Here is a 25,576-nt window from a genome sequence, read left to right as displayed (position 1 = left end):
TCTTCCCCCTTCTATCCCTTTCTCCTATCAGTAAATCAGTGAGCCATTCCACAACCCCTAAGAACAGAGACAAGTGGATTTGCATATTGATCCTTTACGATGGCCATTCCATCAGATGCTAGACTGATGTGTAGCATACTGTGTGAGCAGCATCACAAATGAGGAGAGAGAAAGAGAGAGCGAGAGAGGGAGAGAGAAGTAGAGAGACAATTGTAGAGATTGTGTATGTTGAGAGAGACAGTGAGGGAGGAGAGAATTGACAGAGGGGGGTATTTGATTGAGGGTGGGAAAGGGGGGAGACGGTGTGTACAGGAGAGAGAGGGCTAGAAAGAGAGGGAGAATACTGCCCTGCTCTGCTGCAGTGGAGAGAAGTGAGAGGAGAGACTGCAGTCTCTGCTTATGGGAGAATTCAGGGGATGTTACCACGACACTGAAACGTTAGCCCTACGAGCCTGATTATTGGATGGGTCACCCAGCCAGTGCGAATATCACATTAGACTGGTAAGACTTTCTACCTCGCTCTCATTTCCTCCCTGTTAAGGATAACCAGCAGATGATACAGAAATTCAGGTCATTTTGGGACAACTTTCATAATGAACATTCTTGATTATAAATGAATCAGAATGACAATGGTTCTTCTGTCATTTGAAGATTTGTCCTAGGAATCTGAAAATCGCTGGAAGATTTCATTGGTTTGTGTTGTGTTTGTATGGTGTGTATCTGGGGCTTCAGGTTTGCGACTAGCTAAGTGGAGCTGTCCAGTGCTGAGCTGCAGAGATGCAGAAATTGGAATGTAAGTGTACCTGCAGTACCTGCAGGCTTGAGGTAGATACTACTGACCTAGATAGAATGGATAGCTTTCTCTTCTTGTCTCTTTTGTCTTACAGCCACTTAACAAGATGAGAGTGAGACAAGGACAGTAAGCTATTATACAGTTTTGGAATATAGCCTGTGGGAATTACTGTTAGGTCAGTTGTGATGTACTATGTCCATTTGTGTGGCAGGAATCATTTTAATTTGTCATATAATTCTCCTTATCTGTTCAGATTGTCATATATCGATAAATGAGAGGGCATGGTGTAAGCAGCTACGTCTATATTAGCCATTTTCATTCTATCCGTAAAGTAAAAACAATTAGTAATTTGATTGGTCAGATCCCAAACTCCATTAGCTACCATGGCCTCAGGCCGGCTGTAAGTGACTGGATATCAGACGGAGGCAATTCAGCTGGATTTGATTTCCTCAGCAACAACTAGTTTGTCTCCTGTAATGTTTCACAAGTAGTCTTGAATGGAACATGTCTTGCGGAGTGGGGTATCGTATTGCCTCGAGCTATTTTAAGGTTTTAAGAACACTACACTGCACCTTTTGAAGATGCACAGTCTATTGATTTGTGGACTATAGGTCACAATGAAGACACAGTCCTGAATTCAATCCAAGGTGCATTATACAGCAGCACACTACACAGCCGACAATGCGGCTTTCATAGGCATTTTCTGGTGCCGTTTGCATTCATGGTAAATAATGCATACGTCGGCTCAAACGTAAATGACCTATAGCCGTGTGTTACAAGGCACCTTGCATTGAATACCGGCCACAGACTTGACAGAATACTGTTTTACTGTTGCTGCTGACCCATGTTTCGATCATTTCACTGTCTGTTGCCACTCTAGACAATGCATTTCCTACAGATACCATTGCCTTTATGCTTGGTATCTTAGGTAAAGAACTGTACAGTTCAACACAGCACAACACTTCTGAATCATATATGTTGTAATATGTCAGCTGCATTGAAGCATCTCTTTACATCCAAACAATACAACAAAAAGCTGTTGGTTTGACAATGTAGCATTCTTCTTGATGGTAAAATGTATACAAAATGGGGTGCACATGGTTATCTTAGGCTGTCTGGATCTAGCATCAGTGACCCACTCCAATTCCCAAATCGCCACAACAGATCCACAGATTAAGCAATCTCGATTCCACTCCACACTGGCCTTTCACGCCTGGACAAGAGGAACAACTATGTGAGAATGCTGTTTGTTCACTACAGCTCAGTGTTCAACACCATTGTTCCATCCAAGCTCATCACTAAGCTAAGGACCTGGGATTAAACACCTCCTTCTGCAACTGGATTCTGGACTTCCTGACAGGCCATCCCCAGGTGGTAAGTGTATGCAAAAACACATCTGTCATGCTGACCCTCAAAACGGGTGCCCCTCAAGGGTGCATGCTTAGTCCCCTCCTGTACTCTCTGTTCACCCACGGCTGCGTGGCTGCACATGACTCCAACACCGTCATTAAGTTTGCAGATGACACAACGGTGGTAGGCCCGATCACCGAAGATGATGAGACAGCCTACATGAAGAAGGTCAGAGACCTGGCCATGTGGTGCCCGGAAAATAATCTCTCCCTCAATGTCAGCAAGACAAAGGAGCTGATCGTGGACTACAGGAAATGGGGGGGCGAGCATGCCCCCATCCACATCGACGGGGTTGTTGTTGAGCAGGTAGTGAGCTTCAAGTTCCTCGTGTCCACATCACTAAGGAACTGTCATGGTCCACACAAATCAACACAGTCATGAAAAAGGCACAACAACGCCTCTTCCCCCTCAAGCGGCTGAACAGATTTGGTATGGGCCCTCGGATCTTCAAAAAGTTCTACAGCTGCACCATTGAGAGCATCTTGACTGGCATCACCACTTGGTATGACAACTGCTTGGCATCAGACCTCAAGGGGCGACAGAGGGTAGTGCGTATAGCCCAGTACATTGCTGGGGCTGAGCTCCCTGCCATCCAGGACCTGTCAGAGATAGGCCCTAAAAATGATCAAATACCAGCCACCCAAGTCAAACGGTTCTCTCTGCTACCGCATGGCAAGCGATAACGATGTAACAACTCTGGAACCAAAAGGACCCTGAACAGCTTCTACCCCCAAGCTATACGACTGCTAACTAGTTAGCTAAATAGTTAACCAATAGCTACACGAAATATCTGCATTGACCCTTTTTGCACTAACTTTTTTTTATTTACATACACTGCTGTTACTGTTTATTATCTATCCCTTTGCTTAGTCACTTTATCCCTACCTATATGTGTGTATCTACCTCAATTACCTCGTATTCCTGCACATCGATTCGGTACTGGTACCCTGTGTATATAGCCAAGTTATTCATTGTGTATTTATTCCTTGTGTTATTATTATTATTTTTATTCCTTGTATTATTAAAATAGAAAGATATCTCCATTGTGGAGCAGGACCCATATGTACTCATTTCACTGTCACTCTACACCTGTTGTTTATGAAGTGTTGTGGGATTTTTTTTTACACAGCGACACTCGAAGTCAATCTTAAATGAATCATTGTTTTTTGTCAGCGCACTGGAGAGTTTCCAAACAACTCAAAGCACCATAGTACACATGTCAATCAGGAGCTCTTCCTGGGCAGTCCCAGCAGTTGTCTTACACACAGCTACACAGACAAGTTACATTTGCGTGATTTAGCATAATTAATTCATCATTACCGTGTTGTTTCATTCATGTGACCGACCAATATTGTTTCAAAACATGTGACAGACCAACACCTCACGAGGCTTCTCCTCTCTAAGCTGAGCCCTTGAAACTGAGATGTCTTTCGTTCGTTCTTGGGCATTCGTTCTCAAACCACGATCTGGGCGTACTGCCAAATTGCAGCTACTGATAGGTGTGATTTGTACAGTCAGCCACTTGCATGAACACAGAAATTGGTTATTGGAACAGCACATGAATAGAACGCAGAAATTGGTTATAGGAAAAGCACAAACATTACAATTCCCATTGCAGAAGCATGTGACAAATAACATTTTATTTGACACATGCATGCACACACATACACATGGACGCACACACGCACTCACAAACATCCACACACACACGACTACCATTACAACCCCATTGTATATATATATATACTATCAGCAGATAATCTTAATTTATATCCAGTTTCTATCCATTTTCAATAGTTTACAAACCAACACTCCTTCACTGTGTATGAAAATATTGTAAACCATCATTCTCCAATGATGGTATTTTGCATCAGGTAATTCTCCAGAGAGTGTTTGTAGATGTCAGGAGAGATGGATCGGGTTAATCTATTACCAGACTAATAGGATTTAAGAGATGCCTCTGTCTTGTGAGTTGCACATCTACTCTCTTCTCGTCATCTGCCATTATTGATTTTGTGCGTAATGGATCTACAACCAATTCCATTTGTGCAGAATAGAGGATTATGCCTGTCATTTTTCACCTTAGATATCCTTTCCTGAGAGAACAACAGAATAGGGACAATAGGGAGGCAGAGCCGAACAATGCCCATGTGGGAACAAATAGCTCTTTATCCTACGCATTGTTGAGTGGCTGGCTCTAGGTTAGAGGCACCCTTTTCATACTATTGTGCCATTGCTCAGCCTTGCTCAGCCCTACCCAATCAAAGATGAGCATGACTCACAAAGAGTATCACCGTGATCTGTAAATGTTAATCATATGCTGGTATCACCCCTGAGAGTGACCAGGGTGTAGCTCTGAATTCTGGGACACAATTAGTCAGACTCTAATGTACATTCCCTATTCTCCTCTCCTGTCGCTGCCCATGAGAGCAACACAGAACTGGCACAGAATTATATGAAGCTTGCTAAGGCCTGAGAGGAGAATTGATTTTGTCAGTATATTTGTAGTGTATAGAAATCCCTAAAGAAGACAGATGCTGTACGTGGTTATAGCATTTCATGCATTCGTATTCTTTATGATTGTGGTTCGTGAATGAGGATTGCGGTCAGATTGATGAGCACTATTGCTAAAATAGCCTCCATCAGGTTAGATGAGTAGAAAGGGAATCTACAGTACGTGTTTGCTTCATGTTATCAGTGGTGGAAAAATAACCCAATTCTCATACTTGAGTAAAAGTAAAGATACCTTAATATAAAATGACTCAAGTAAAAGTGAAAGTCACCCAGTTAAATACTACTTGATTAAAAGTCTAAAAGTATTTGGTTTTAAATATACTTAAGTATCAAAAGTTAAAGTAAACGCTATAAATCATTTCAAATTCCTTATAGTATGCAAACCATATGGCACAATTGTAAACACATTTTTTTTTAAAGCCAGGGGCACACTCCAACATTCAGACATCGTTTACAAATGAAACATTTGTGTTTAGCGAGTCTGGGATAACCACGTGTTCTCGTGAATTTGACAGTATTTTTGGGTGTCAGGGATAATGAATGGGAAATGTAGTGCAGTAAATGTAAAAGTTATAAATAGTCAAATAAAATACAGATACCTCAAAAAACGACTTAAGTAATACTTAAAAGTATTTTTACTTAGTTACTTTACACCGCTGTATATCTTTGTATTTGCACAGTGATCTCATACGTCACATTTTTGTTTCTTGTAATGAGAATGTCCCTTATTAGACTTGAGAAGTCATTCACTGTAATACATTTTGTAAATATGAATCATTACACGATAATGGCAACTACTAAGAACTTTTGGGAGAGCATTTGACAATAACCGGGGGCTATAACCGTTGGTCTAATACGCATTCGAAGGTGATAATTCCCAATCAGCCTCTGCATCTCACCTACTCACAGTGTATTGTTTCAGTACAGCATCCATGCTAATCCTATTAGGATTTGCTAGAGAGAAGAATGTTTCAGTCACAAGTGCCTCATTTCAATTTTGAGGAGATCATTGTTTCAGAAGACACATATAATCACCCAAGTCTTCGCCATTCCTTCAGTGGTAACAGATCACTCATTATAACTGGAAGATTGCCCTCTTTGGAACTAGTTTTGGATAGGGAGCCATATTTATCTAGCACATTTTCCACTTCAAGTAGAATATGTATTAACTCCCACCATTAATTTTTGTTTAATCCCTAACTGACTGTGATGTAATGCTGTAATGTTTGATATTGACTTTCACAAGGTACTGAGGGTCTTCTTGATAGAATTTGATTCCATTGACCTTCATGTAATATATTTTTTATTTATTTATATATTTTTTATTTCACCTTTATTTAGCCAGGTAGGCCAGTTGAGAACAAGTTCTCATTTACAACTGCCACCTGGCCAAAATAAAGCAAAGAAGTGCGACAAAAACAACAACACAGAGTTACACATGGGATAAACAAACGTACAGTCAATAACACAATAGAAAAATCTATGTACCGTGTGTGCAAATGTAGTAAGATTAGGGAGGTAAGGCAATAAATAGGCCATAGAGGCAAAATAATTACAATTTGGCATCAACAACACTAGAGTGATAGATGTGCAGATGAAGATATGCAAGTAGAGATACTCGGGAGCAACAAAACAAAAAAAATAACAATATGGGGATGAGGTAGTCGGGTTTGCTATTTCCAGATGGACTGTGTACAGGTACAGTGATCGGTAAGCTGCTCTGACAGCTGATGCTTAAAGTTAGAGAGGGAGATATAAGTCTCCAGCTTCAGTGATTTTTGCAATTTGTTCCAGTCATTGGCAGCAGAGAACTGGAAGGAAAGGCGGCCAAAGGAAGTGTTGGCTTTGGGCATGACCAGTGAAATATACCTGCTGGAGTGCATGCTACGGGTGGGTGTTGCTATGATGACCAGTGAGCTGAGATAAGGTGGGGCTTTACCTAGCAAAGACTTATAGATGACCTGGAGCCAGTGGGTTTGGCGACGAATATGTAGCGAGGACCAGCCAACGAGAGCATACAGATCGCAGTGGTGGGTAGTATATGGGGCTTTGGTAACAAAATGGATGGCACTGTGATAGACTACATCCAATTTGCTGAGTAGAGTGTTGGAGGCTATTTTGTAAATTATATCGCCGAAGTCAAGGATCGGTAGGATAGTCAGTTTTACGAGGGTATGTTTGGCAGCATGAGTGAAGGAGGCTTTGTTGCGAAATAGGAAGCTGATTCTAGATTTAATTTTTGGATTGGAGATGCTTAATGTGAGTCTGGAAGGAGAGTTTACAGTCTAACCAGAAACCTAGGTATTTGTAGTTGTGCACATATTCTAAGTCAGAACTGTCCAGAGTAGTGATGCTAGTCGGGCGGGTGGGTGCGGGCACCATTTGGTTGAAGAGCATGCATTGAGTTTTACTAGCATTTAAAAGCAGTTGGAGGCCACGGAAGGAGTGTTGTATGGCATTGAAGCTCGTTTGGAGGTTTGTTAACACAGATTCCAAAGAAGGGCCAGATGTATACAGAATGGTGTCGTCTGCATAGAGGTAGGGTTCAGAGAATCACCAGCAGCAAGAGCGACATCATAGATGTGTACAGAGAAAAGAGCCGGCCCGAGAATTGAACCCTGTGGCATTCCCATAGAGACTGCCAGAGATCCGGACACAGGCCCTCCAATTTGACACAATGAACTCTATCTGAGAAGTAGTTGATGAACCAGGTGAAGCAGTCATTTGAGAAACCAAGGCTTTTGAGTCTGCCGATAAGAATGCGGTGATTGACAGAGTCGAAAGCCTTGGCCAGGTCGATGAAGACGGCTGCACAGTACTGTCTTTAATCGATGGCGGTTATGATATCGTTTAGGACCTTGAGCGTGACTGAGGTGCACCCATGACCAGCTCGGAAACCAGATTCACAGTGGAGAAGGTACGGTGGGTTTTGAAATGGTTGGTGATCTGTTTGTTAATTTGGCTTTCGAAGATTTTAGAAAGGCAGGACAGGATGGCTATAGGTCTATAACAGTTTGGGTCTCGAGTGTTTCCCCCTTTGAATTGTGGGATGACCGTAGCAGCTTTCCAATCTTTGGGGATCTCAGACGATACGAAAGAGAGGTTATTAAAGGCCCATTGCCATCAAAAACATGATTTTCTGTTTTTATATATTTCTGAGGTTGGAATAATACTGTGAATTCAAACAATTCTTATAATGCCATTTTAGTGTAAGAGCTATTTGAAAAGATCATCTGAAATGTCAGCTGTTTGGGTGTGATGGAGTTTTGGCCTACCTGGTGACATCACCATGCAGTCAATTAGTTAATAGTCCAATAAGAAAGAGAGTTCCAAACCTCTCTGCCAATAAAAGCAATTTTTTCCCCTCCCCCCTCAAACCACTCAAACAGACAGTCCCAGAAAAATTATTGCAAAAAAATCTCTTTGCAAAAAAAAACGATTTTTGTTTCTTTTTGACCATTTTGATTGAAAACAATCACAGGAAGGTACTTTATTGTTACCCAGAAATGATTTGATATTTAGATAAAATAGGCTGCATTGGATCTTTAAGATACTGTGTGTCATTTCTCAAACAAATGAGATTAGCTTTTTCGTCCCTGAGTTAATTTTATTCAGGAGTTCATAGTACATTAAGGATGCAGGTCTACTGGCTGGCATATTATACACAATTATTTTTATCCTCAGAGTCTGAGACGTGGACTAAGTCCTTTTCCCTACGGACCTCTTCAGCCTTGTCACCGTATGTGCTGTTCCAATGTCTGACACAGCGATAAGGCTTTGAGTTTGGTCACAATGAGTCACCTGGGAAATCATCCGTTTTGTTACTTTTGTGCATGTGTGTGTGTGTGTTATATTAAAGGTTACGCACCTCATTGCCTGTGCTGCTGGTGATAACAACTGACTGTCCCTCTCTGTATGTCTGTGCCTTGCCCCAGGGACTGTGTGCGTGGCCTAGTCATTGACGATGAAGTGGAACTTGTTCAAGAATAAGCCGGAGGCCATGGTGGGTCCAGAGCCCACGGGCACCGGTGCCACCATGACCGCGGCCCCAGCCGTAGCAATCGCCACCACAGTGGCTGAACCCCCAGGCAACGGTACAGAGTCCAAGAATGACATGTTCGAAGAGATCAAGAGCAAATTCTTGAACGAGATCGATAAGATCCCACGTAAGTCCTCCCTGTTTTTTTCCCACCTCTGACTCATATTCATGTACTATGCATGGTATAATGTTGGAACATAAAAACCCAAGGTGAAAAATCTCAAAGGAGCTTAATCTAACCCATACTGTGTGTTTGTGTTGCAGTCCCTTCCTGGGCTATCATAGCTATTGCTGTGGTGGCTGCCCTCCTCATCCTCACCTGCTGCTTTTGCATTATAAAGAAGTGCTGCTGCAAGAAGAAGAAGAACAAGAAGGGCAAGAAGGGAAAGGATGGCTTCAACATGAAGAACATGAAAGGGGATGAGGTATGGTGCTTCAGGCTCCGCATTATATACTCAGCTGAGTTCACTAAGAACAGGCAACTCCCAAAGACATAACTTATATCACACTCAGGATTCTTATTTCATCTGAATACAAAAGTCTTGTAAAAAGCAACAAGTTACTTATTTTTTGATGATGAGAGTAGACAAACATGACCAGAAATGACTTTGGTATAGCTGACAGACAAACGCTATATATACATAAAAGTATGTGGACACCACTTCAAATTTGTGGATTCGGCTATTGCAGCCACACCCATTGCTGACAGGTGTATAAAATCGAGCCCTCAACCATGCAATCTCCATAGACAAACATAGGATGCCACCTTTACAACAAGTCAGTTCGTCAAATTTCTGCCCTGCTAGAGCTGACCCGGTCAACTGTAGCTGCTGTTATTGTAAAGTGGGAACGTCTAGAAGAAACAACTGCTCAGCCACGAAGTGGTAGGCCACACAAGCTCACAGAACAAGTCCGCCGAGTGCTGAAGCACGTAGCGCCTCTGTCCTCGGTTGCAACACTCCCTGCCAAGTTCCAAACTGCCTCTGGAAGCAACGTCAGTACAATAACTGTTTGTCGAGATCTTCATGAAATGGGTTTCCATAGCAGCTGCACACTAGCCTAAGATCATCATGATCATCATGAGCAATGCCAAGTGTCGGTTGGAGTGTGTAAAGCTCACCGCCATTGGACTGGAGCAGTGGAAACGCGTTCTCTGGAGTGATGAAGCATGCTTCACCATCTGGCAGTCCGACGGAAGAATCTGGGTTTGGCGGATGCCAGGAGAACACTACCTGCCCCAAGGCATAGTGCTGGCTGTAAAGTTTGGTGGATGAGGAATAATGGTCTGGGGCTGTTGTTCATGGTTGGGGCTAGGTTCGGACTCCTTAGTTCCAGTGAAGGGAAATCTTAACTCTATAGCATACAATGACGTTCTAGACGATTCTGTGCTTTTAACTTTGTGGCAACAGTTTGGGGAAGGCCCTTTCCTGTGTCAGAATGACAATGCCCCCATGCACAAAGCGAGGTCCATACAGAAATGTTTTGTCTTGATTGGTGTGGAAGAACTTGACTGTCTGGCCTGCACAGAGCCCTGACCTCAACCCCATTAAACACCTTTGGGATGAATTGGAACGCCGACTGCGAGCCAGGCCTAATTGCCCAACATTAGTGCCCGACCTCACTAACGCTCTTGTGTCTGCATGGAAGCACGTCCCTGCAGCAATGTTCCAACATCTAGTGGAAAGCCTTCCCAGAAGAGTGGAGAATGTTATAGCAGCAAAGGGGGGGACCAACTCCATATTAATAAGATGTTCGACGAGCAGGTGTCCACATACTCTTGATCAGGTAGTGTATCTCCCAAGAGTTATTAGCCTACTAAACTACACACTACATACCAATAAAGCTACCTGTTTTATTTACAATGTAACTGTTTCTTTTGTTGGAGGGACTCAGGAACGTTTATGTCAATATCTATGTTGATTGGACCAACAACAAATGGTCATTAAGCATTCCTTGGCGTATCAGTAAAAACCTTTGACCTTTCATCAACAGCACTTTACAACAGTTTTAGGGAGACATGTCGATAACCCCCTATCCTATCTGTTCCCTTGATATTGTTGTCATCATTTTAAAATGTGTGCTGTAGGGGAGAGTGGGGTATGTTGAGCCATGTTTTACACTCAGCATTACTAGGGAAATGTAGTATTATTTCTATCAAATATATAGATATATTTCAGGATGTTGTGTATCCCTGGAAATAATTAGAATTCATGTAAACATAACAGCTTTGAAAACATACCTTGTCCCGAAAAAAATGTGGTCTCTTGGTAAGTTGAGCCGCCTTAGGGCGAGTGGGATGATGGTGTTCCATGTCAATGGGTGATGGTGCTGGTATGTCAAAGTTTAATTAATGGAATGGGGGTGTGGTATATTGTAAATCTTAAATGTACATATAATCTCTCTGTTCAATGTCACTTATCCTTCCATTTCTTGACCAGTTGTCTAGGACATGGAGGTTTTTCAATGTGACAATTCATAGGCAAGTTCTCTGCATTTGAAGCTACTAAGCCCATGAAAACTGGTCCACGAGGTTCTTGATATGTTTAGCAAGCTCAGACTCCATGTCATCAGCTAAGACCTTGTGTGCCTCTGATACTATATCATTGCCTCTCTTTTGCACAGGTACTGTACATGTTAGTTTTCTTTTTTGTTAATGTACCTCTTCGATGTCATTCTTTCAAATTTGTATTCTCTTGCTGCTGCTCGAATGCATACACGGGACATGATGATGTCTGCTCTGACTGTAACCGCACAAATTCACTATCTTGAGTTCATATGCATGACACATTGCAAAAATACTATGCATATAATGCATACAACTGACAAAATGCAATCATAATTTGTATGGGGTATGGTGGCCATTGGCTCAACTTAGGCCTACCCCATGGCCATTGGCTCAACTTACCACAAGGCAAACATTTTGACTATAGCCCACACAGCTACAAGGATGCAATTTCATGCTAGGATTAGGACCTCATATTGTAGCTTATAGAGACCCCAACCGATGTACAAACCAATCCTAAAACCATCTACTTTGGTTTAGATACAAGAATCAAGAAAACAACAAAGTAATTTGACTTTTTTTAGACCTAAATTGATAACCATTTTTCCCATGTGGTTTCTTCCTTCACAGACTCCATGACATTATGATCTCTTCCTAAATATGTGGTCATGTGATTCATTTTGTGTATGGTTTCCTAGAAACAAGGGGTGGCTCAACTAATCCTTTGGCTCAACTTACCCCACACTTCCCCACTTCATTGTGACATACATTGAAAAATGACACACTTTGTTATGGGGAAGGGACTAGGTAATCAGTGGGTAATGGGTGGAGAAAGTAATGGAGCCGTGCCATATGTGCCATTGCAAATAGCGGATGACTGCTACAGAATCAAATTAAGACCCTACTTCTGTAGGGTAAGCTGGCCTCAATGCTTAAGGATAATGGATATGGTGCCTATGGACCCGAGGAGCCATATCTCAGACAGAGCAGAATAAACAGGGGGAGGAAAAGGGCTCCTGCTTAATTCCAGGCTGAATGTGTCTGATATCATTAAGAGGGCCCCATGCACCAGTTAATTAAAACAATCAATTAATTGTCTCCACATGGTGAAAGATGGTCCTGGAAGTAGGACTTTTTTTTCTTTTTTTACAAACAGACAATCAGTGTGTCATTTTTCATCATCCTAGTGTTGTCTGTGTTGTTGACTGCCTACAGTGTTTGTTTTCTGGTGTGTCGTAACTTCAAACCTCTTCCTCTCTCTGCTCTCCTCCTTCTCGCTCGGTGTCTTATGTGTGCACCGTGTTTCTTGACTGTGATGGACCCCTGATCTACGGTAGGTGGAAGGATCGCGGCGATGCTCTCTGGCCCATGGGCTGATGATGATGATGATGATGAGGGAGGGTTTCATGGAATGAAAGTCGTAGCTTCTTTGCTTTTCTTACATGTTTTGTAATGATGGCTTGAGAATGCAACTGAGAAAGCTATGGTCTGCTCCATAGACCCCGGAGAGAAAACTGAAAGGATTGAAATAACGCATCGCTTATGATGACAAACTCAACCCCAATATGGAAAGTTTTGAACATAGTTTAAACGCAACCCACGATTAACACTAATAATATACTGTATGCATGTGATAAAGGGCATGGTAGGTTGATTGTGGACATGAGGACGACAATGATAACTGAATGACCAATCAATCTTAGAATAATATTTTTCATCTGCACACCAATTACTTTGTCACTCAATGAAGAGTGAGAACAAGAATAAAAAAATAAAACACCGTTTTGCAGATGAAATAGTCATACAAACTTGAACATGCCAGAAACAGGGTTACCATAACGGGCTGAAATCTAACTGAAATACTGTTTCTACATTATCCACATAGCCGGCTATGCCCTTTAATCCCGTAGCTACCATTTGGCTGGAATAATGGTGACCTGACTTGAGAGGAACATTCCTTGGTGACACATAAACGGAATAATAAGGAAGCAAATAAGATTATACAGGCTCTGCTTTTGGATTCTCTGTTAGTTATTTCCTTGGGAATTTTGGGAAAGATGTAAAAGTCAGGGTAAGCGTCTTTTTGAGATGTAAAATATAGGGTAAAACAATTGTGTCACCAAAGGAAATTTTGAATTCAAGCTAGCAAATTTCATTCCTGAGTCCCTGATTGCATTAGAGACAGGATGGTATTCCACTTTGCCACCAGGTGAGGAGCAGGTAAGCGGGAGCAAAAACAAGCAGGTCCCAGTGCTATGCAATGCAAGTCAACGCAACAAACCCTGGTGCTATGCAGCGCAAAGCAACGCAACACAGGCCTCCTGGAGGTCCACTGTCTGTCTGTGGCATGCTGTCTGTGGTTGGGCTGGGGCACTCTCCTTCTGGCTGCTAAAACTAACCCCTGGCCCCTCATCTCTGATCCCTGTGTCCTGTGTTCTACCACCGCAGAAACAGGACGATGACGATGACGAAGGTGAGACAGGGCTGACGGAGGAAGAGAAAGAGGAAGAGGAGAAAGAGGAGGAAAAGCTTGGCAAACTGCAGTACTCACTTGACTATGATTTCCAAGACAATAAGGTCAGTCGGTGGCCGACATGTTCCCCTTTTAATCATTGCTGGCACTGCTCAGAAAGACCTGCATTAGACTGTTTTATCATATTACAATATGTGTAGCATTGTCAGTCTATCAGTAAGACTCCATCAATTCTAGAGGTTGAAGGCATAGTTAGTCTAAATGACAGATTTATGGATATCCATAGAATAGACTGGTGGTCTTGGTGGTGAGTCATCCACCTAGAAATGAGTGTGTTTACTGATCTACACCACAGCTTTGGCATTGTTGAGTTCAAATCAGTGGGCGTGGTGGGAGCCTAATGGGCATGCTCCAAATAGCATGCCTGCATCACCTCAAAGTAACTTGAAACAAGCAATGTTCATCAACATAAACCCTTGAGAAATTTTACATTTATACATATGAGGATGATGTGGTAGTTGATTTAAAAGTATTTTTCTCAGTTGCTGAAATGGTTCCTTTTCGATAGAGAAGCACAATGCTGTTTCGACGTGTTCCTCTTCTGCAGAAAAAATTAGTTAAAGCAAGTCACACTAGATGTTCAGCTTATTATATTCTCTGTTGATCTTGGAGAGTGACTTTGATACAGTGTCCATTCTGAGAATTAAAGTGTCTATAGAGTTGCCAATTAATTCAGGGCTGATTCTTATATAAGCTTAGCAAAAAAACTGCTGCAATGTAAAAACATCAGCAGATTTGCACAGCGACACTTTTGGGGAGTGACAGCTGGCAATTGTTGGAATTATGGTTGATTAAACTAAATATTCAAGAGAGTAGTGAATCGAGATCAGGCTTCTGGCAATGAGAGGGTATCTAGTATATTCAGCATTTTTGTGAATTAATGGCTAGAGTCAGTATTACAGTGAGTATGTCTGCTATGCAGGATGTTGGCACTGTGACATACGTCCAAGAGGATAGAAAATGCTGAGTCATTCTGAAACAAGGAAGTCCCTTATGAGTCACTGACACAGGATCAGGGCTTGAGATGAAAATGTACATTAAAGCAAGTCCTTTCATTCTAACTGAATCAATTAACTGAAACATAATCAATGACACTTAGCACAGGTACCCCTTTTTCAAACATGCAAAACTACTGTAACATTATATTCTGTGACTTTCTTATGACATTGCAGCAAATACATTTGGCAGCTCTAGTGTGGATAGCTTGTATCTAATCTTGGTCATCTTAGAGAGCTGTGGTGATTATTGCTGGAGTTTTAGGTTGTCAGCTTACAGACCACAAGCTTATGTAACAAGACTGCAGCATTTCTCTGCAGCAGTGACAGGAAGCGTGCATTGGCACAAATTAATACATTTAGGTTTTTCACCTGACTTGACATTGTTGGCTTGTCTCAGCTCATCGGCACAAATAAATACATGAATACATGTTGAGATTGCCACCTGATACTGTTGGTTTGTCTCAGTGCTGTCTCTGACACCTGACCACTGTGACCCTCCCCTCAAAGCTCACAGTGGGAATACTCCAAGCGGCAGATCTTATATCCATGGACAGCGGAGGCACCTCTGACCCGTACGTTAAGGTCTATGTCCTCCCAGACAAGAAGAAGAAGTTTGACACCAAGGTTCAAAAGAAAAACCTGAACCCTGTCTTCAATGAATCCTTTGTTTTCAAGGTAAGTCATAGTACAGTTTCTGTACCAGAACTGTACAGTAGTTAGTCGGAATGGAAAAGGCTTCAATCATCCTGCAAACTATAATGCTGAAAAATAATATTGTCAGGCTAGGAGAGCGGAGTCTCAAACTGAATGTAATGTAACAGTTTTAGGGTTGTAAACATACATGATATCCATTTTCCAAAATGAAGACTGTGGTTGAAGCCGACATTTATTTTTCATTGTGAAGCCTTGCTGTGTTCACATTATATCGCAGAGCAGTGCTGGCTGCCATGTCTGCCTGCCTGCTATGTACCCTCTAGCCTGTGTACTAACTTCAGCTTTCTGTACTACTTAATGAGGTCCACGGAGACTCCACATGACTCTCAGGGTCAGTGCGAAAGCACTGTGTGCACTCTTACCACCACAGCTAAAACCACTGTCTATTCTCTTAGCATAACCGTCATGTAGAGCCCTAGATACAAAAGATACAAATTGGTAATATTGGACCTAGGTTGTCTAGAGACCATGAAGATTTAAGAGAATTTACAATATATGACATCCTATGCATGCCTTTAGAATCAGGGTTGGGGTTTATTTGGAATTTCGGGAATATAATTCAATTTATGAATATGAATATAAATTGAATATAAATTAATATAAATTCAATATAAATTCAATTTGTATTGACCACACCCCACAGGAAGCAGAATTTGAGTTAAATTTGAATTGAAGGAAGTACACTGAGTGTACAAAACACTAGGAATTCTTTCCATGAAATCAAATCAAATTGGATTTGCCACATGCACCGAATACAACAGGTGTAGACCTTACAGTGAAATGCTTACAAGCCCTTAACCAACAATGCAGTTTTAAGAAAACTAAGTGTTAAGAAATACTCAAATTAATTGAAGTAATAAATAAAGAAGAAAATAGAAAAATAACAAATTATTAAAGAGCAACAATAAAATAACAGTAACATGGCTATATAGAGGGGGTACCGGTACAGAGTCAATGTGCGGGGGCACTGGTTAGTCGAGATAATTGAGGTAATATGTACATGTAGGTAGAGGTAAAGTGACTATGCATAGATAATAAACAGAGAGTAGCAGTGGTGTAAAAATGGGGGGAGTGTCAATGCAAATAGTCCGGGTAGCCATTTGATTAGCTGTTCAGGAGTCTTATGGCTTGGGGGTGGAAGCTGTTAAGAAGCCTTTTGGACCTGGACTTGGCGCTCCGGTACTACTTTCCGTGAGTTAGCAGAGAGAACAGTCTATGACTTGGCCTGCTGGAGTCTTTGGCAATTTTTAGGGCCTTCCTTTGACACCGTCTGGTACAGAGGTCCTGGATGGCAGTGATGTACTGGGCTGTATGCACTACCCTCTGTAATGGGTTGGGGTCAGAGGCCGAGCAGTTGCCATACCAGGCGGTAATGCAACCAGTCAGGATGCTCTCGATGGTGCAGCTGTAGAAATTTTTGAGGGCCTAGGGACCCATGCCAAATCTTTTCAGTCTCCTGAGATGGGGGTGTGCTCGGCCCTCCTTTTCCTGTAGTCCATGTACATCTCCTTTGTCTTGATGACGTTGAGGGAGAGGTTGTTATCATGGGACCACACTGCCAGGTCTCTGACCTCCTCCCTATAGACTGTCCCATGGTTATCGGTGATCAGGTCTACCACTGTTGTGTTGTCGGCAAACTTAATGATGGTGTTGGAGTCGTGCTTGGCCATGCAGTCATGGGTGAAAAGGGAGTACAGGAGGGGACTGAGTATGAAACCCTGAGGTGCCCCCGTGTTGAGGATCATCGTTGCAGATGTGTTGTTACCTACCCTTACCACCTGGGGGTGACCCATCAGGAAGTCCAGGATCCAGTTGCAGAAGGAGGTATTTAGTCCCAGAGTCCTTAGCTTAGTGATGAGCATTGAGGGTCCTATGGTGTTGAACGCTGAGCTGTAGTCAATGAATAGCATTCTCACGTAGGTGTTCCTCTTGTCCAGGTGGGAAAGGGCAGAGTGGAGTGCAATAGATATTGCATCATCTGTGGATCTGTTGGGGTTGTATGCAAATTGAAGTGGGTCTAGGGTTTCTGGGATAATGGTGTTTATGTGAGCCATGACCAACCTTTCAAAGCACTTCATGGCTGCAGACGTGAGTGCTACGGGTCGGTAGTCATGTAGGCAGATTACCCTGGTGTTCTTGGGCACAGGGTGCCACTATGGTGGTCTGCATGAAAAATGTTGGTGATACAGACTCGGTCAGGGACAGGTTGAAAATTTCAGTGAAGACACTTGCCAGTTGGTCAGTGCATGCTCGGAGTACACGTCCTGGTCATCCGTCTGGCCCTGCGGCCTTGTGAATGTTGACCTGTTTAAAGGTCTTACTCACATCGGCTACGGAGAGCATGATCACGCAGTCGACCGGAACAGCTGGTGCTCTTATGCATGCTTCACTGTTGCTTGCCTCGAAGCGAGCTTAGATGTCATTTAAGTCGTCTGGTAGGCTTGTGTCACTGGGCAGCTCGTGGCTGTTCTTCCCTTTATAGTCCGTAATAGTTTGCAAGCCCTGCCACATCCGACGAGCGTCGGAGCCGGTGTAGTATGATTCAATCTTAGTTCTGTTTTGACCCTTTGCCTGTTTGATGGTTTGTCGGAGGGCATAGCGGGATTTCTTATAAGCGTCCGGGTTAGAATCCCGCTCCTTGAAAGCGGCAGCTCTACCCTTTAGCTCATTGCGGATGTTGCCTGTAATCCATGGCTTCTGGTTGGGGTATGTACGTACGATCACTGAGGGGACGACGACGTCGATGCACTTATTGATGAAGCCAGTGACTGAAGTGGTATACCCCTGAATGCCATCGGAAGTATCCCAGAACATATTCCAGTCTGTGCTAGCAAAACAATCCTGTAGCTTAGCATCTGCGTCATCTGACCACTTCTGTATTGAGCGAGTCACTGGTACTTCCTGCTTTTGTTTTTGCTTGTAAGCAGGAATCAGGAGGATAGAGTTATAGTTAGATTATCCAAATGGTGGGCGTGGGAGAGCTTTGTTCACGTCTATGTGTGTGGAGTAAAGGTGGTCTAGAGTTTTTTTTTCCCTCTAGTTGCACGGATTTAAGTTTCCCTGCATTAAAGTCCCTGGGCCACTCGGAGCGCCGCATCTGGATGAGAATTTTCTTGTTTGCTTATGGCCTTATACCGCTGTTTGAGTGCGGTCTTAGTGTCAGCATCGGTTTGTGGTGGTAAATAGACAGCTACGAAAAAAATTGATGAAAGCTCTCTTGGTAAATAGTGTGGTCTACAGCTTATCGTGAGATATTCTACCTCAGACGAGCAAAACCTCGAGACTTCCTTAATATTAGATTTCGTGCACCAGTTGTTATTTACAAATAGACACGGACCGCCACCCCTTGTCTTACCGGAGGCAGCTGTTCTATCATGCCGATGCATGGAAAACCCAGCCAGCTGTATGTTATCTATGTCATCTTATAGCCACAACTCGTTGAAATATAAGATACTACGGTCTCGTTGGTATGTTAGTCTTGATCGGAGCTCATCAATTTTATTATCCAATGATTGCACATTGGCTAATAGGACTGATGGTAGAGGCGGATTACCCATTAGCTGTCGGATCCTTACAAGGCACCCCAACCTACGTCCCCGATATCTCCGTCTCTTTTTCCTGCGAATGACGGGGATTTGGGCCTTATCCGGTGTCTGAAGTAAATCCTTTGTGTCCGAAAAAAAATATTTGTCCACTACAAGGTGAGTAATCACTGTTCTGATATCCAGAAGCTCTTTTAGGTCATAAGAGACGGTGGCAGAAACATTATGTACAAAATAAGTTACAAATAATGCGAAAAAAACACGCACAATAGCACAATTGGTTAGGAGCCCATTACACGGCAGCCATCTCCTCTGGCTCCATTAGTGATAGACATGACAGACTGACCAGGTGAATCCAGGTGAAAGCTATGATCCCTTATTCATTTCACCTGTTAAATCCACTTCAATCAGTGTAGATGAAGATGAGCAGTCAGTTAAAAAAATATTTTTAAGCCTTGAGACAATGGAGACAGATTGTGTGTGTGCCATTCAAAGGGTGAATGGGCAAAGCAAAATATTGAAGTGTCTTTGAACAGGGTATGGTAGTAGGTGCAAGGCACACCAGTTTCAGTGTGTCAAGAACTGCAATGCTGCTGGGTTTTTCACGCTCATCAGTTTCCATAGTGTATTAAGAATAGTCCAACACCCAGAGGCCAGCCAGCCAACTTGATACAACTGTGGGAAGCATTGGCGTCAACACAGGCCAGCATCCCTGTGGAATGCTTTCGACACCTTGTAGTCCATGCCCAGAGGAATTGAGGCTGTTTTAAGGGCAAAATGGGGTGCAACTCAATATTAGGAAGGTGTTCGTAATGTTTTGGTATGCCCAGTGTATAATTTAATTCAAAGCAGTTCAAACCAATTCAACTGAGACGTGAAACATGAAAGTCTCATTCTCAGGATTTTACTGACAGTATTTCATTTATGTCTGTCTCTCATTTTAGATCCACGATAGGTGAAAAAGTGCCACTGACCGTCCCAGGCGCAACTGTTATTCTTTTGTTTTGAGGAAATGAGCATCCAGCATCGTGGTAGAAAAAAATCGTAGTAGATACTCCGCATGTGCAATGATGTTGTTGGAAGTAACGTCTTTGTTGTTGTAATATCGCAAACGGACGTGGCAGTTTCACCGCTACGGATTCCAGCTTCAAAGAGCGACTGATTCCGCATGTGTTTTGTCTGTTGCTCATTAAACACAGTTTTGGACGAGACTGACTTTATGAACAAAACGATCCTATTTACATTTTGTAGTAAATTTGGACACTAGAATAAATGTTTCTGACTTATATTGATGACACATAGGCCGTTTTCTATCAGAGAAGTTGTTTATTGCCTTCAGTTGCGCTTTACGGTCAACCCTGTTACGAACTGAATTGTCGTTTTAACACGGTGGTAGTTTTTTTCTACAGAAACATTGAACATCTAATAGTCAAATCAGAGTGTAAAAGCAGGTGAGCTGGTTCTACTCTTTTTAGTCCTTTCCTAGTGTTTTGTGCTGGAAAAATGAGCGGGTCGAGCATAACACGTCAAACCTGTTACCCATAGATAGACAGGCTAGAAATGTTTTAACAATAAATAAATACACATGTAGGGCCTCCCGGGTGGCGCAGTGGTCTAGGGCACTGCATCGCAGTGCTAGCTGCGCCACCAGAGTCTCTGGGATCGCGCCCAGGCTCTGCGACGCGAACCGGGAGGTCTGTGGGGCGACGCACAATTGGCATAGCGTCGTCCGGGTTAGGGAGGGTTTGGCCGGTAGGGATATTCTTGTCTCATCGCGCTCCAGCGACTCCTGTGGCGGGCCGGGCGCAGTGCGCGCTAACCAAGGGGGCCAGGTACACGGTGTTTCCTCCGACACATTGGTGCGGCTGGCTTCCGGGTTGGAGGCGCGCTGTGTTAAGAAGCAGTGCGGCTTGGTTGGGTTGTGCTTCGGAGGACGTATGGCTTTCGACCTTCGTCTCTCCCGAGCCCGTACGGGAGTTGTAGCGATGAGACAAGATAGTAATTACTAGCGATTGGATACCACGAAAATTGGGGAGAAAATGGGATAAAATTAATTTCAAAAAATATATATATAAAAAATACACATGTAAGCTTGCATCCAATTGCCTCTCCCCGTTGCACACGACAAGCTTCCATTCCCCGTCACAAGGGGATTTATGGCCTATTTCATATGAAATCGTCAACACTGTTACAGTCAACCCTGTTACTTTATTTGTCAGTTAATATTCTCTTACTGTAGTGTTTTTGTATTATGTTGAATCTGTGCTCTTTATGCTCTTTATAACAGAATGTTAAATTGAGGTGAAATAAAATGTTTTTGGGGACCAAATTACACTTCTCAAAAGGCACCAAATTGGCGGAATGACCCAGATGTTAGATTGTTCCCTTTTATACTGCAGTGTTTGATGCATTAGCATTCTGGGAAACGCATATATTTTATGTGCTATTTAAAGACATTAAGGGAATTATGAATCATTATAGACAACCCACAACATGATCTTAGAATATTTCCAGACCACTGTTTATTTTATATTGTTTTAGGAGATTGAGTTTTGAACCTTACGCTATATGGTATTGGTAACCATACATGATGTCAAAATAAGCATTTTTATGGATATGTGTAGAATAAGTATGCCACATGAGTTTCATTGAATAAAGTTCTACTTCCTTTAATTCGATTTCAATTCAAATGCTGCTCCCTGTGTGGTGTGGCCAATTGTAATTGAATTCAAATTGAATAATTTAATTGGAATTAAAGAGCAATTCGCAACTCAAATAGGAATTGACCCCAAACCTCTTTAGAATGTATTTTTATTTATATTTGTCAGTGAGCCAATTTACCACAGGAAAGGGAATGTCTAAACATGCTATAATGTATTATACTCCAGGTCTGCAAGGGCTGGATAGAATCAACAGAACCCATATTGTATACCATAATTATGCTTTAATGCTTTAGAGCTGAATAAATGATATCTCCTTAGATGTTTTCCAAGTAAAAACAAAGCTACACATTATAATCCAACCTAACCCATTTTCTGCTTGTCCTATTCTGTGTATGTTGGCTGCCATTGTGCTGCATTACTAATGTATCGGCAATCAATGTCTTGCCAGCAGCCCATGGCACCAAATAATATATGTTTATGTTTACTTAAAAAATAAATAATAATAATAATGTTTTATTGATAGCACATATTGTGAGTGTGGACATAGTGAGACATAAAGTATGGACATTTACAAAGAGGGACATGTGGTTTTACATTCAGACTTAATAATTAAGTTGTGTTGTTGTTGTGTTGTGGTGTTGTTGTTGTTGTTGATGTGTTCCTTCATCAGTTACCGTATGATGAGCTCGGTGGGAAAACCCTGGTGATGTCGGTCTTTGACTACGACCGATTCTCCAAGCATGACATCATTGGAGAGGTGAAGATCCCGATGAACACCATTGACCTGGGACAGCCCATCGAAGAATGGAAGGATTTGGAGAGTGCAGACAAAGAGGAGGTATGAGCTGAAAAGAAACAAGTTGATTTATTCAACTAAGCTAGTCGTTGGACGGGAGTGTTGCCCCATCAGAAGTAACAACAGCCAAACTCTGACAATTGTTTTATATTTTTCCCCTCTCTGTGTCGTTGTTCTCTCTGTGCTTGCCCTCTCTCTGTCCTTAATCTCCATGCAGCCTGAGAAGCTGGGAGACATCTGTATCTCTCTCCGTTACGTGCCCACCGCTGGCAAACTCACTGTCTGTATCCTGGAGGCAAAGAACCTCAAGAAGATGGACGTGGGTGGACTGTCTGGTACGTTAAGACTTCCACTGGACGTACAGTTTACTCTTGAGATTCTTAAAGGGTTCTTGAGAGGTTCTTTGCAGTGAGTGATGGTTCTATGTAGAACCATGTCTTCTCAAAGAACCTTTCTCGATGTAGAACCCTTCCCTTCCAAATTGATCTTTACAATATTGAAGCAGTCCTTCGCTAGATGCTTCTGGGTAATTATGAATTCCTGTTCTTAATGTTGCATTATTTCACTTACTGTGTGGTGCCTATTATTTTGTTGTTTTATTCTACCTGTCTTGTGTCTGTGTGTTTATATTCATGGGTTCTGTTGAGGTGGCTAGTCCGATACCATCAATGAGAAGGGTCTGCAAGTATATTCGAGTTTATATTTTTGGACTAACTTCATCATTTGACATGGTTGAGTCAGGTTGATACAACTCCCAGGTGAGAGTAAATCAGCATGATCAACGCCATACTACAACACAGTAGCATAACAATGTTAAAAACGGATTACCTTCATCATCATACATATCATATACTAATTGCCTGTAGATAACTGTTACAGAGGTGAAATGTTTATTATGCTATTTGAAACATCTCATGATAGAACTGATTCTTTATAGAACCTTTAATAGGCGGTTCTACATAGCACCTTCAAGAAAGTAGTCTACAAAGCCCCAAAAAGGGTCACAAGTCAAATAACCCTATTTTGGTACAATTTGGAGGAAAAAAATGTCTAGTGTGTCTGCTGTTAAAAATAAGCTTGTGGTGGACTGTCTGGTAGGGCAAACCACTGGACATAACAATAGATTATTTCCAACCAAGCAGGCATGCCAATCTGCCATTAATTAAACATCTCAGTGATGCAGGGCCTCTGATTTATTTGCAGACATTGCATTACTGTATGTTACATTAATGAGCTCTCTGAATTATTTGTCTAATTAGCAAGCAACTCATGTCACATCACAATTTTGCTCTACCGAAGCAATGCAATGAAACATGAAATGAGTGATTACATATCTGCTGGTCTTTCTTTGCAGATCCCTATGTGAAGATCGCGTTGCTGCAGGGCGGCAAGAAACTGAAGAAGAAGAAGACCACGGTGAAGAAGAACACTCTGAATCCGTACTACAACGAGTCCTTCAGCTTTGAGATCCCAATGGACATGATGCAGGTATAGAACACTTTACATATTTGACGAGCAAAGGATTGATATTTTTTTCATACAGTTTGTTGAAGTGGTGTTATTTTTTTTCTGTAGGCCTACAACCACATTTAGATTTGTGTTATGCTTTGATGCGTACAGCAATTACATTTGGAAAGAAAATCTTAAGCCCTATTTTAAGCCCTAGTGGTTTAATACCTACTGTATGAGGCTTGCATATGAATGGTTACGTGATTATGTGAGTGCACACATGCACAATCTACTATAAACATTTTTTTTTCTCTCTTTCCTCTTTAGAAAATCTTGGTGGTGGTGACAGTGTTTGATTATGACAAGATTGGCAAGAATGACGCCATTGGGAAGATATTTGTGGGAAGCAAGGCGACGGGCCCTGGTCTGAAGCATTGGTCTGACATGCTCTCTAACCCCAGGCGTCCCATTGCCCAGTGGCATCCACTACAACAGGAGGAGGATATAGACGCGGCGCTGGCAGGTTTAAATGCAAAAAAGTAACTTAACTTGGCCGATTTGATTACCAACTAACCAACTCAGAAACCCTCCCTCCCCAACCCTCCTACACTGCATGAAACTCATGACTTGCACATGATTCTGTCATGTCTACTTGAAACACTGAACAAAACAAGAAACATCTAAAATATCAGCGTAGTCATAGTTAAATTGAAGAACACGAACAACCCCTTTTCAACATCATAGCATTTCACATATTTAGTGTATTGTGAGAAGAGGGAGATTGAACGATTGATTGATTGATTGATAAATGGATCTGTGTTTCATGTCAGCATGCGTTTTAGCACCAGATGCTTAGATGCTGATAATGAATGCTTAGGGAAAGGCTCAATGAGAGTGATGATGGTTATAGCTTCTTCATTTAGTTTATAGAACATTATGCATGCTTTACTTATGCTCTCACTGCTCTACATAAGCCATGCCAAACCGATTCCTAATAGCATATATCTTGTCTCAAACCATAAGTGTGCCATATCTTGCAGTAGACTGAATATTGAGAGATGTCTCATACCGAACCGTTTGAAATCTTCTTATGTAAAGGGTTTAGGTGAGATGGTATTAGGTATAAAGTTAATACAATGCAGCAATCCATTCCAGAATGTCTTTCTAACAGAACTTCACAATGCAATGTTTTTTTGTTATTCCAATTATATTATTATTATTATATGTATTCCCATACATATGAGAGAGAGCCATATTGTGGCAAAAATGTCATTTGACTTTGCAGTTAATGATTATTAATCAAACATAATTTCTATGCAGTTACGGCTTTCCGAGTGATACACAATCTGGGAGGAGTTCATGGGTGCCTTTTTGATGAAACAGTTTGGTGAAGTACATTAGGCTCTCAACTTAATTATGCACTGAGGTAAACTGTATACCTGGCAAAAGTCATAATGACACAGTCCAAGGAAACTGCCAATGTGTTGCAGACCTTTTTTGACCCCTTGGATGTAAGTGTGTTTACTTATCCATGGCCAAAGTAAAAATGAAGAAATTATTTATCTCTGTCGTTGAAAACACATTTGACCCTTTACTATTTTAAGTCAAAGATACAAAATGTT

At 42.0% G+C, this 25,576-nt stretch overlaps 1 protein-coding gene across 1 annotated transcript; it reads left to right on the top strand.

The window, feature by feature from the left end:
* The first annotated feature begins 8,681 nt into the window (after positions 1 to 8,681).
* Positions 8,682 to 24,497, top strand: LOC120065659 (synaptotagmin-2-like). Its single transcript, XM_039016727.1, has 8 exons — positions 8,682 to 8,883; positions 9,021 to 9,181; positions 13,708 to 13,836; positions 15,298 to 15,465; positions 22,380 to 22,547; positions 22,723 to 22,840; positions 23,860 to 23,993; positions 24,282 to 24,497. The coding sequence occupies exons 1-8, from the start codon at positions 8,682 to 8,684 to the stop codon at positions 24,495 to 24,497; spliced, it is 1,296 nt and encodes a 431-aa protein (XP_038872655.1).
* The last annotated feature ends 1,079 nt before the right edge of the window (positions 24,498 to 25,576 follow it).

This window comes from Salvelinus namaycush, chromosome 20 (genome assembly GCF_016432855.1).
Source record: "Salvelinus namaycush isolate Seneca chromosome 20, SaNama_1.0, whole genome shotgun sequence".
NCBI lineage: Eukaryota > Metazoa > Chordata > Actinopteri > Salmoniformes > Salmonidae > Salvelinus > Salvelinus namaycush.
The sequence above is the reverse complement of the archived record's forward strand: the minus strand, read 5'-3'. Positions and strand labels throughout refer to the sequence as shown.

What these genes read in the sequence shown, in the direction of transcription:
- LOC120065659 (XM_039016727.1), top strand. Translation starts at nt 8,682, where the DNA reads ATGAAGTGGAACTTGTTCAAGAATAAGCCGGAGGCCATGGTGGGTCCA. An exon ending in CGAGATCGATAAGATCCCAC is followed by an intron (nt 8,884 to 9,020) that starts GTAAGTCCTCCC and finishes TTTGTGTTGCAG; the next exon opens with TCCCTTCCTGGGCTATCATA. An exon ending in TCCCAATGGACATGATGCAG is followed by an intron (nt 23,994 to 24,281) that starts GTATAGAACACT and finishes TTTCCTCTTTAG; the next exon opens with AAAATCTTGGTGGTGGTGAC.